At 37.8% G+C, this 13,684-nt stretch overlaps 1 protein-coding gene across 2 annotated transcripts in view; it reads right to left on the reverse strand.

Moving 5' to 3' along the window:
* Positions 1-2,606: 2,606 nt before the first annotated feature.
* The window catches only part of LOC124163245, a 46,976-nt gene continuing 35,898 nt past the window's right edge, over positions 2,607-13,684 (reverse strand). For both annotated transcript variants that reach the window (XM_046540004.1, XM_046540003.1), the window contains exons 19-22: positions 10,120-10,253; positions 4,147-4,299; positions 3,910-4,058; positions 2,607-3,004 (exon numbers count right to left, since the gene is read on the reverse strand). In XM_046540004.1, coding sequence (XP_046395960.1) covers positions 2,726-3,004; positions 3,910-4,058; positions 4,147-4,299; positions 10,120-10,253 — 715 coding nt within the window. In that variant the 3' untranslated portion in view covers positions 2,607-2,725. The remainder of the gene's footprint in view (positions 3,005-3,909; positions 4,059-4,146; positions 4,300-10,119; positions 10,254-13,684) is intronic.

Consider the following 13,684-nt stretch of genomic DNA (forward strand, 5'->3'; position numbering starts at 1 on the left):
CGTATTTTCGTAGTATTATTGATTTCCTTAGCCAAATGTTGTTGAATTTGACTTTTTTAACGGCGCTGTCCATAAAAGAGCTTACGCATCTGATTTGGGAAGAGTGTGTGAGTGACTGACTTCAGGTTGGACGTGTTTGCGATGACATTATTTCACCAAAAACGTATTGTAATAATATATGTAATATGTGAAGGACGAGGCGAGGTAGTCCTTTGATTTCTCGAATGACGATGGTGTTCAATGCATTTTCTCATCGTCCTACGCCGTTCGGAGGCAAAGTGACCGTTCCTGATATAAAATTTAATCCCTCTATGGCGGTCACCTAATTGTGATTCTTTTCAAAATTTAACCTCCAGTTTCAATTTCTCCTCATTTTCCTTCTTCACAACCAACACCTCATTCTTCGTTGATCATACTCGAACTACAGTGCATTACCTTCATTTAACGGCTGCCTTCCATCTCATACAATATAATGGCCTTACCAAATATGTGTGTTAAGAGTATTATGTACCTTCCTACGTCCATTAGTAATTTATATGCTATCCACACTTTACCCTCTACGGTGGAGAACATTCAAAAACCATCTCGGCATGGAAATCTTGAACGTTTAAATATCACTACCCATTGTGCAAAAATGTTGTTCACCATATGGAACGGCTCATTCTGATGAAAACATCACCACCTCCCATTAAAGGCAAGTTCCTGGCCCCAATGACACATTGGATCTTGCAAGGTCGCCATACAGGAGAAGTTTTGTGCTCAGACAGGTTGAAAGGCTTACCATAACTTTGGCATGCTTTTTTTGTTCTAAGTGGCCGATAGGGTAAAAATGTGATTGGCAAATTGGACCAAGGTCTAACGGCCTGGATATCTGATGAAGGTACCTCCACACCATGAAATCTACCAAGGGCGTACCCAGGATCGTAACTAGGGGGGCAAGCCATGGGATTTATGAGATTATTTCCTTGAAAAAATATTTTTATTTTTGTTACATATCTCATACTGATACATATCATTTTTTTGTGGGTTTAAAGAAAATTTGTTGAATACTTTCGTTTCAATTCAGTACTGATTTTGCTTAAAAGACTTCTGCGATTTTTGCTTCTAGGGGGGCAGCAGCCCCTCGCTGGGTACGCCCATGTAATCTACCCTCTCATAATGCAGTATGAGGAGTTGCTCTGCTTTCTATATTGCCCCAGTCACTACCCTTCTCAACCTTACTGTTCATGTCAATGCCTCTCACGTCACCACATTTGACTGAACCTGTAAGGGTGGCATACTGGTTTACTCCCCCAGTTTAAAAAATATATTGACCAGTAATAGATTTTCGTCCTTCTACTCTCTCTTATGAGGAATTAATCATACTCCACCAACCAACTCGCCACACATTCAACCTCAGTTGCCTGTCCCTCCCCAGTTCGTTTTACCTTAATATAATTACCTAACAAAGGCTAATATGATAGAAATATCCTGCTATACATCGGGTAGGTTCTCGAGTTACATCCGTAGCACTCATTATAGAGATACAAGCAAAATAGTACCTGAAAATTTACCCAATGGATAACTGCATAGAAAACTTTCTGTTAGATATAACCAAATAAATAAATTTTACTTTCCCAAAAATATAAATAAAGTTATAAACTCAAAAGCTCTTGTGATCTGGTTAAAATATGTTTCAGATTTTTGAGAAGTATTTTATGCTCATCAAAAGCTATTACTATTATGTTATAACATTCATTCAAAGTTTTTATCTGATCCATCTATACCCCATGGTTGGCAAAGAGATGACTTTCGACATTTACATCCTCACATCATTTACGGTGACTGGGAGTACAGAAAGCTGACCCGTGCCTAACACCCTTGAGGTGGCTTCATGGTCAATATGTGGATGTAAGCTAACCCATATCATAGATTTTGCGTGGTCTTATTGTTTTGTCTGTGAGTTAATTCCAAAAGTTTTGCAGGTGCTTTGTTTCACCCAGTTTCTATTTAATTACTCAATCTTTGAGTAAGAGAGATCAGATTGAGTTTACTCACATTGAGGTATGATGACATTCCACAAAAATAAACAAATAACATACTTAGAGGAGTGCCTTAGCTGTGGCAATGAATAAATTTCATGTTTAAATACTATCGTATCCACAAATTAATAATGAAGTGAATTATATTCCTCAAAGATCAGCTGTAATGATAATCCATTAATCACAAGTATCTTCCCATTCACCAACTTGGAATCACAGGCTCTCTTGCCAATTCGTCATCTATTGATCATTATGCGTACATTGGTTACAATATCCTCAATAAATAAATATATAGAACTCTCCTGTGAGAATCATATTGTACCCTATTAACAATAGTTTTTCCTATGTCCCTCACGGTGATTTTAGGTTTTTTTATTCAATTGATGTTATCTCTTTTTCCATGAAAAAATACCTATACTCAGCAACAAAGTTTCGATGAGAGACCATTTAATCAAATTTTAATCAAATGGTGAATTAAGGGCAATGAACCTGAAAAATTCAATATTTAATGTTTACTTTCTTTTCAAAATTAAAGCATAATGAAATGAATACCTTCAATAATTCCTTTTATACAACCTTTCATGCTAAGGTTAGAAAAAACTTTAATTGGATGTAAATATTGTTAAAGTACAGGAAAACGAATGGCACACAGTTTTTCAATCTACCTCTTAAATGACTAGAATGTACGCCACTCTTCATTCCATTTAATCTGTTTCACTATTGATCTGGAGATCATCGGATACCACATGAAGATGGACAATATTACTTTGTCTCTCTGTTTCAGAGATAGATGCTGGATCAAAAAATGCCACCTCCTGCATGTCATCTTCCAAATCCAAGCTTATGTCAAAATCCCCATGTCTAGTCATGAAAAACTTCTCTTCATCACCCAGGTCATCATCTTTGCTTCTTCCCGCTTTAGTTTCCGAAGTTGGAAATTTTCTCATCCTCTCAATTCTTCTATGAAATTTTTCTTCATGCACCTGTTAATAAGAAATTGATCAGAATTAGAGAATTATAATGATCGATGAAAGAAAAAGTAGCATGACCCAGAGGTTACATTATTAAATTTAGGGAAATAAATGAATCCAACAGGCAACCTGGTTTACATTTTGAATGGATTAAAACCCATTGAAGCCTACCGGGAAATTCTCAAATGAAGCAATAATTAGCCCACCCGCCATATTCCCCAAATATTGTGCCGTCTGTTTATTACTTGTTCCATTTGATGCCAGTTGGTCTCGCTGATCAGAAGTTGCACTCAAATGAAGACATCAAAAAATGACTTGATTCGTGGATTGCTTCAAAAGATGAACTTTTTTCACTGTAACAGTATTTGAGATCTACCACAATAGTGGGAAAAAGTTGTAGCTAGCAATGGTCAATACTTTGAATGATTTCTTTATAACTATTTTTTCATGATAAAGTTGTATTTTCGTTGAAAAACAGTGAGAACTTAGTTCCACACCTAATATTCATACAATATATAAAAACCATCATCTCTTCTTTGGGTCACAAGGGAAGCAGAGAATGCCCTAATTTATAAAAAAACTTAAATTCATAAGCATAACCAATTCTATGCTTAAAAACCTCAAGCTTCCATACGGGGAAGTTATTTATTTTTATGAATATATATTGTTACTTTTCCCCTAAAATTTAATATATGCACATGTTTCACTACTATGCAGCATCATTGGGTACATTTACATTTGTAGGAATATTAAATTAGTGGAAAACTATGAATATTTAATTATAAACATAATCAATCCATTAAAATATGAAAAATCGTTAATTTAAATTCGAAAATCTTCATGTTAAATTCCATGACATCTTGCACTCTTAAAAGACATACTTTAAACATTATGAAAAATAGAAATGAAAAACTTACCGATAATGTTTCCACACTAGCAAACTTCCGTGGGCATTTAGGACACTGCATGTAACCCTCCTGTTTACGGTGAATTTTAAGATGCAATCGTAAATATGACAAGAGAGCAAAGCTGCGACCACATATTGTACATTTGTGCTCCTTTTGTCCTAAAATAATTGAGTCAAAAAATGTAAATTAAATCTGTTCACATGATGTTCATATAAAAATGCAGGGCACAATCACAAAATTTTTTACCTGAATGTAATACAAGGTGCTGATTTAATTTGGCCTTGGAGGAAAATTTCTTAGTGCATTTTTTGCAGGAGTACCACTCACTCTCGGGTACTTCTTTTTTCTTGTTTATAACTTTTTCATTTAACTCCAATTGATCGCTATTGTTATTCTGACCTAAAAGAACAATATTTGTTTGAATGATAAGAAATAACAACGAAGAACAAAAACTGGAATGCATGCCATTTTTAATCACATGAGAGAGTTCAAAACTATAGTGGTATGAGCACGGAAAAGATATTGAAAATTAAGAAAATAAGCCAATAGGGATGGCCCAGTAATTTCACCTATAGTCAAATAATTTACTGTGGGGTTCATATATAACAAAGTTGTGGGGGCCAGAAATTCATTTAATATGTAGGCCCGCTCACGTAAAATTCAAATAAAACTTAGAACCAAGCTCACTTCAGTAATATTGTGGCAATTATTTTATGACCTCACACAGGACAAAGAAAAATGTCTGAAAGCATTAGGAAAAGAACCACCATTCAAATCAACATACAAAAGTGCTATCTTTCTCAATATCAGAGCCTGTCGCTTCCGCCTGCTTCTAGAGAATTCTTTGCCAGAGATGCTCAAATGAACGTGTCAATTGAACTATCTTTCACACAGTTAAGACAATTTACAGGAAAGGGATTATGGTGTTGTCTTACATTCATGTATTCAAGAAATTCTCTATTTTCGTGACAAAATTTTCACAGTACAGTAAAACCTTTATGAAGTGAACCTCTATTTTTATTTATTTATTTCCATTACCCCATAAACAGCAAATTTACGGCCTTTACAATGGGGAATTAACAATGAAGGACATTCACACACGCCCATGCCCTGGATGAGAGTAACTTACTTAGGCGGAACTCAAACCTGCGACCTTCGGTTTGGCAGGCGGGGACATTACCCCGCTACCACCGGGGCCTTTACATCATAAACCTCCATACTTCATACCACCCCTACGGTCCCGTCAGATTTACATGTAAATTTATAGGCAAACCTCTTAGGAGTGAAACTCTTTATCTCTTAAAACTTCCACTTATCATACCAAGGAGATACCCCCGAGACATCCTAACTACCTCCGTAAATCGTACTGAGACAACTAGAGAGCATTAATGCAGCCGCAATTACGTACATGGAATGACATTTTCAGCGATAAATGTTTCACCCTTTTTTTTCTTATTACTCTTTTAATTTGCTGTAATTATCACATTAATCACACTGGATGGCATGAAAATCGGCCCTAACACCATTCCTGCTCGTTCACGTGTAAAATGACCTCCTAAATCCGAATATGAAATTCATTTTTCCCCATCACCCACCATTTTTGGGGAGCTCCCCCCCTCGAATTTTTATCACTTTTCTGTCATTTGGTGGAATTAAAAGGATAATTTTATCATTTAAATTTTTTCTAGGGGTTTTGAGGGGTGCAAAATTCTAAAAAATTAATAATTATGGTAAAGAGGTAGTTTTGGGGGGAATTAGTCTCCGTAAATCGTGTAAAAACACATTAAAAATGATCACTTTTGTTATTTTTTCAGAAATTTTCACGTACATTTAAAACCTTCCAGCTTCCATTTCACATCATCCTCCCCCGAAAGATAAAAATATATGACAACAAGAAACAGCAGTAACAATAAAAATATTTTGTTGCATAGCATAGCGACAATAATTAAAATATTTCACAATAGCTCGGAAGGTTCACTTTACTACGCTGGCCCTCGCAGTGCCTCTCCCGCTCCGGCATGGACGGCAATTATCTTGCTTTCAGAACTGAAAAAGGAAAAGTAATACTTTATAATTCCACGAAAAATATAAGATTGAGGTATATTGTCATCGGAGTTAAAAAGTATTCTTTCTCCTTAATCATGGAGGTCCACGAAGTATCAGCCTCATAAGTCAATTATGTATATTGAAGTCGTCGTCATCTTCCCCCGGTATACCTCCTGTGATCCCAGAGTCAACTCTTTTGGAGTTCTGGACAAGGATCCTTTTTTAAAAGTCCTTTAAGTTGTGAAAAATGTAAAAGTTGTTTTACTGCGGCTTTTTCCAAGTGAATGTCAGTTTGTGGGCTTGAGTTGTAAATTTTACCGTGATATTATGTGTAATTATGTTACTTGTGTGTAAAAATCATCATCATCATCGCTTCTGCTATGTTTGCGGTGAATTGACTTAAACATTGCAACAATAACCTCTTTCTTTAATTCTTAAAACTGCTTTTAAATTTTACTCTGGCTATACGTTCAATGGTGTCAGGCTCAACTTTGTGGAAGTTGAAGTTCACAAATGAAAAAACGACTTCGTTTTCTTCCACTAATTTATTTTGACGGTACGACGGTCATTTACGAGTACCGCTCAAGGTCGAAACATGTCGTACCGTCAAAATAAAGTAGTGGAAGAAAACGAAGTCGTTTTTTCATTTGTTTACTCTGGCTGCCAAATTGGCGGTTAGGGCTAGGATGAAACTTCCAAGTGTTTGCTGCACCACTGGTTACAGTAATTTGACCAAATACTCGGTCATACTACTACAACATATGACACAAAATTATGCCTAAATGGATGCCAATCTCCTGGAAAAGGGCATAAAAATCTTTTCCTATAGGACAAGGCAGTCATCACTGAAATTACTTTTTATGTAAGATGATGACTTTGATGTAAGGCTTGGTTTTTTACTGTAATTAAATACATTGTTGATAGAAATGATGATGCCATGTGACCCAGAAAAATGGAGACTGTTTATGGGTTCGTCAAAGACAAGCTTTAAAGTGGTCCTGTCGGCCAATGGGAATGAGTCCTTCTGACCTATCTTCATACTCAGCCGATATGAAGGCTACGTACGCAAATATCAGCTGAGTCCTTGAAAATATTAATTATCGTGATTATAATTGGTAAGTTTGTGCTGATCTGAACATTGTCGCCCTACTCACGGGACTGCAATCAGGCTTCACAAAGTACTGCAGCTTCCTTTGTGAATACATCAGCTGCGCCCGAGAAAAACATGGCATCTTACGGAACTGGCCTCTGCGCAAAAACTTCATTCATGGTTATAAAAATGTCGCTCATGTTTCCCTGGTTCTGACAGAAAATATTCACTTGCCACCATTGCACTTCAAACTACGACAGATGAAATATTTTGTGAAAGCAATCGACAATACAGGGGCTAAATGTTAATTTTTAACTAAAGTCTTCGTTTTAGTGAGGCTAAAACCAAGGAAGAAATTTGTAGTCCCCCAGATTAGGAAACTTTTCCAAGATTCGACTTTTATGAAACACCTGAATCATAAAGAAAATCGAGCTTGGCTTGGATTCTGAAATGTGTTTGAGAACTTTTTGGGTGACAAAGAAGTGATGATTATGTCGCCCATGTCGAGGAATTGCTGTCAGAGTATTAGGCCTTGGGGTGTAACATATCACTAAAAATGCATTTCCTTCATTCACACCGAGACCTTTTCATAGAATATTTTGGAGCAGTTTCAGATTAACATTGGGAACGGTTCCATGAAGATAACACCAAATTTGAGAGGAGATTTTCAGATAAGTTGAATGCCAGCAATTTGGTATGTACATTAGGCCTGCTGCTGGTTTTTGTATGAGAAACTTCTATCTCTGTGTATAAAGGGAAATCAAATACCAAATTACTTATGTTATTCATTGTTCTTCACAATTGTTATTTTTCTCTTTCTTGATGCGCGGGTGGTATTGATAGTGCCACGGTGGTAGCATACCTTTGAACTGTTGGCACACATGTTCATTATTTTTTCTATATATGCCGTGCTGTTAAATATTTTTATTATTAGCGATATAAGCTGTTGATATATTTTTCCATTATTCTGGGATATTTAGGGAAGGAAAAGATGAAATGGGAGCTGAAATATGAAGAAAATAAGTGAAAAAATTGCATAAAAAGGAAAGCTTGATAATTTTTAATGTGTTTTTTTAATCATTAACGGAAACTAATCCCCCCAAATCTACATTCTAACCATAAATTATCATGTTTTAGAACTTTTCACCTCTCAAAAACCTAATAAGAAATATAAATGCTAATATAATCCTTTTCATTGCTCCAATTTATTGCAAAAGTGATGAAAATTAGAGGGGGGCATCCCCCTCAAAATGGTGGGTGATGGAGGAAAACGGGTGTCAATTTTGGATTCAGGAGGTCATTTTACATAAGAAACAGTAGGAATGGTATCAGGGCTCGAGAAAAAATTATTTTTTGCCGTCCAGTGTCATTAGTTGTGGCCTTTTTGTTCCATATGAACACATACCTAACAGTAAATAAGGAAAAGGTATCCAGCTATCCCAATCATTTTAAGTGACTGTTGAATTAAGAGAGATCACATCGTTTTCTCTCAAATCATGTGATAGCGCTCGCTTTCTATAATTATTAAATGATAAATACATCAAATCGTGCGCACAGCACCACAGCCGGAGAGCAGGCCCGGACATAGAACAGAAAGAGGTGTTCGCTCTTGACTAGTTTAAAGTATACCGGGACTAGCCACGGTGATAGCTTTTACGGGAGTCACCCGCAATGCACAATCGTGCGAGAGATCCACAGAGAAAAATCATCTGCCTTGACCAGGATTCGAACCCGGATCCCCTGATTTCCGGTCGAGTGCTTTAGCCAGTTAATCGGAATCGGATCGGAAATCGAAATCGAAAATTCAGGTTTGAATCCCGGTCAAGGCGGATGATTTTTTCTCCGTGAATCTTTAATATACTTTACTATAAAAACATAAAATTGGATGCAAAATCATCGGAATTACTGCACAGGATACACCAGGCTTATTATTTCCGTTAGAATCCCCTTTGTAAAATAGAAGCGATCGCATGCTAGCTGGATTCACTGGAGCACCATGTTCCTGTTTCCCAAGCCTCAAAGTGCGCGACCGCGCTCCGTGATCACAGATACACGTCCTGCAGCAGTTGCAACCCAGACAACTTGTGCGAGACGCGACTACGTAGTGTGGTGCCTGACAGTGTAGTTTCCGATGTCGAGCAGCGGTTTTGAAGCATTCGTGCAGACCACTTTTCTGTATCCATGGTCACACAGCCACGGATGTGTGGTTTTTGAAACCAGAACTTACATGGAGCATTAATAATACGAGTACAAGCATGTTATAGCCACTAATTAGATCGCGAACTGGCGAAGAAAGCTCTAAATGAATCCGGGAAGCACTCTAAAATAACAGAATAATGGCATATTAAATAATATATTTTTTTTAAGTATACCAGGACTAGCCACGGTGATAACTTATACGGGAGTCACCCGCAATGCACAATCGTGCGAAAGATCCACAGAGAAATAAATAATCTGCCTTGACCGGGATTCGAACCCGGATCCCCCGATCTTTCGCACGATTGTGCATTGCGGGTGATTCCGGTATAAGTTATCACCGTGGCTAGTCCCAGTATACTTAACAACTAGTCAAGAGCAAACACCTCTGTGTGTTCTATGTCCAGGCCTGCTCTCCGGCTGTGGCTCTGTGCACACAATTTCGACTGCATGTGGCATCATATGCATAGTCCAACAACACCTTGCCCGATAGTGTCAAAAAATATCCACAGGGAAGAATGATGCCTCGGTAGCTTAATTGTCTAAAGACTCGACCAGAAATCGGAGGATCCGGGTTTGAATCCCAGTCAAGGCGGATGATTTTTTCTCAGTGGATCTTTCGCACGATAATAATATATTGTATGCTTTACATAAATTATGAAAATTACAAGACGTTAAAGTAAAAGTTTGGGTTATCCAAGCTTTCCGATTATTCGTTCTCTCCCCATCATTAGCCTCGATAATCAGGAGTGTACTGTATTCCCACCACCAGTGGACCATAAACCCTTACTTAAACTACCGAGGTGAAAGCTCTACCTATTCAAATTTTGCACTTTATTCCTAAGGGCAGAGGAATATATTTTTAAAACTAAAGTCTTTAAGCATACCAGCTTGGACAGAATCTGGATGCCTCTTGGGTACCCTTGTATTGACATGCCTTCCACGCTTATGAACTGGCATATGTGCTGAACGCAGATGGTCCAACCGTGCAAATGCTTTCCCACAGATGGGACATGCGTATCTGAAAAGAAGAGAATATGCAAACAAGAATGCAAATGAGAATATGGAATTAGTAGCACTACACATATTCAAAATTGTATTCTAATACTACTTTACGTTCAATTAAGACAAAATTTCATTTTTGTTCAGACATAAATAATCTAGATTCATCCAAGCTCCACTGCTAATTAATGACTTGAATAAAAATATATAATAAAAAAAATGCCTAGTGTTAAAAATGTATGGTACACAAAATAAATAATAAACCAACTTTATGGCTAAAATATTATCTAAGAACATGATATGTACATGACTTCAATCATGCAAAGGCAAAGATAAATTTCACCACAAAAATGCAAATAAGAACAGGTATTAGCAACAGGAATACTGTACATATAAATTCCTACTTTGAGCATCGCAGCTAAAGAAAAAAAAATTGCAGCATTTTTTTTAATGCTATCACATGGTGTTGCAGAAGTATGCCTTGACTTTCGACTCTTATCAAAATTTCCACTTTCAATACTAAAAATTTACGTGGCAATTTTCAGCTAAATTTACATGATATGTAAGATGCCCGGACATAAGTAGGTATTTGCTTACAGTCTTAACCTTGTGATGCTTACCAGGGATGGTCGGTTCGGATACCTCCGATCCAAAAACCCACAGATTATGGCCTTTGCCTTATACTTCGGATCCAAATTTGTGTATGATTTAGAATCTAAATGCATAATTTTAAATCAATGCTTTGGTGAATGCTTCATCCCACAAGAGGGTGTAGAAAGAGTTCTGATCCTCTCTTCACATATGCGGTTGCACTGCGATGCTTGTCCTACTCACAAACAATTTTGTTTAAAAGCTCTTGTAGGGAGTATTATAGAATTTCAGCAGTGGAAAATTTTAAGGTAAAACACAACAGGCACATAGAGTGCATCTTCTCACGAGATTGAACAACAAACGGGGGAATATCAGCACCATAAGATAATAACCACTGCATAAATTTCACAAAACCACCCTCGGCCCGCCATCAGCCCATGCCTCTAAAGTTTTTTTTCCTTTCCGAGACCACAAATCATTACCTTTGAAGGAAAATATCAAGTTATCTCGGAACATTGGAAACATGTTTCATCCTTACCCCGTCTCTCCGACTGACCTTTATCAGTCTACCAGCGTGAATTCTCCCAGTTTCTAAAAGAAACAAGCGTAGCATGACCACATTCAAACAAGACAATATGGACTGGAATCATCAGGCAACGCAAACTGCATATTTCACATTGCTGTGCCTTCGCCCCTTCGCTTTGAAGGCAACGACGTCACATGCAAGATCCAACGTGTCCTTCCCTTGCTCCTTCGCTCGTAGCCTCGTTGCTTAAAAGATGGAGGGAGCACTTTCCTTCCCCTCTACCTCTCCTTCAGCACTCTTCACATACAAGCATTTCCGATTTCTTCTGTCTACCTCCTGTTTAGTTTTTTTAGTTCAACAATTTAGTCCAACAATGCAAACACTCGTTTGAATTTTTTAAACCGTAGATTTTAACACCAATATAATTTTCAATTGCAATAATCCACATAATAGCGTCTGAAGATGATTTTTGAAAAATCAGGCCCATAGCGTAATGGAAATTACTTGACATGACAGATGTTGACTATTAATCAGGTATTGTCCTTCAAAACTTAGCATTTTTCTAAGTTTGATATGTGATTACTATTTGCAGTATAAATTCTACAGGATGCCCATTCATAGCAGTAAATTTAACGTACCTTCCGGAGTGAAAAACCCCTCATGATCTTTTCCATGTTCACCTATGAGGTACTGATGCAAAGGCGCAATGCTTATGAGTAAGAAACATAAACAGGAGCATTGTAAAAATACGTCACTAACAAGGAGAGGTCGCCAAAGTGATGTTCAGGATCTGGATGCGGATGTTATTTTCTTAAACTATATAGGTAAGGTAGAAAAAGTGTCACGGCTTTCTTACACATAGGCCCGGGTTCGAGAGATATGCGCATGTAAATATTTCGCGCAGCATCCGGTCCCTTGAGTAAGCGCTTCCTCTAAACTACGGCCGTGGCGGTGCGGTCTAGGGCGTTAGTCCTGTGAGCTTTAGAATGTAAGTAAGTTGGTGTCCCGGGTTCGAGACCCATCGCCGGCAATATTTTTTCTCTCTTCCAATTTTTGAAATCACTTACATTTTACCCCAATTAGTTTTAATTAGTTACTTCGCGATTTTTTAAATTTAATATCAATTTATGGATTTTAAACAAAACTCCGAATTGTGCCTTACCTTGCGAATTGGAGGACGTATATATATCCGTCCGTGTAATGTGCTCATCATGTGCACCGATGCACACCTCTGCCTCGCATCAATTAACCGATTGTACATCCATTCGTGAATCGTATCCCGGTTTTTGACGCGTGTGCCTCCACTTTCAATGCCTTTTTTACATTCCTGAAGCACCAGTATTTTCCAGCTTAAACGTTTTTTATTCAAAATTTCATTTCCACCGGGCATACTGGTGCTTCAGGAATGTAAAAAAGGCATTGAAAGTGGAGGTACACGCGTCAAAAACCGGGATACGATTCACGAATGGATGTACAATCGGTTAATTGATGCGAGGCAGAGGTGTGCATCGGTGCACATGATGAGCACATTACACGGACATTCACACGTAAGTATTTATATACGTCCTCCAATTCGCAAGGTAAGGCACAATTCGGAGTTTCGTTTAAAATCCATAAATTGATATTAAATTTAAAAAATCGCGAAGTAACTAATTAAAACTAATTGGGGTAAAATGTAAGTGATTTCAAAAATTGGAAGAGAGAAAAAATATTGCCGGCGATGGGTCTCGAACCCGGGACACCAACTTACTTACATTCTAAAGCTCACAGGACTAATGCCCTAGACCGCACCGCCACGGCCGTAGTTGAAACGGGGCGCTTACTCAAGGGATGTGATGCTGCGCGAAATCTTTACATGCGAATATCTCTCGAACCTGGGCCTATGTGGAAGAAAGCCGTGACACTTTTTCTACCTTACCTATATAGTTTAAGAAAATAACATCCGCATCCAGATCCTGAACATCACTTTGGCGACCTCTCCTTGTAAGGGAGAAAATCTCCTGTCTGCCGCTCGTTTTTGATCTAGGGTTTCAGATGACTGACTCACACTGAAAACCATGGCCACTCAGTTCCCCTGGGACTAGCGACCGGGGAAGGGGCGGGATAAGAAATTCGTGAACGAGACGCACCCCCATTTTCGGCTGCATTTCTGGTAAAAAAGGTGTGTCTCTTACAGGCATTTATGCGGTATGTCAGGTAACAGGGTCCAAAATTAATGCTACTTAACAGACTTAAAGTTTACTCAATACAACCTCGGTCCAAATAATTTCTGCTGAATTATAATAATAATAATGCTGTAATTCCAAATTAAGAATTATCCAAGCATGAATTTA

This window comes from Ischnura elegans, chromosome 8 (genome assembly GCF_921293095.1).
Source record: "Ischnura elegans chromosome 8, ioIscEleg1.1, whole genome shotgun sequence".
NCBI lineage: Eukaryota > Metazoa > Arthropoda > Insecta > Odonata > Coenagrionidae > Ischnura > Ischnura elegans.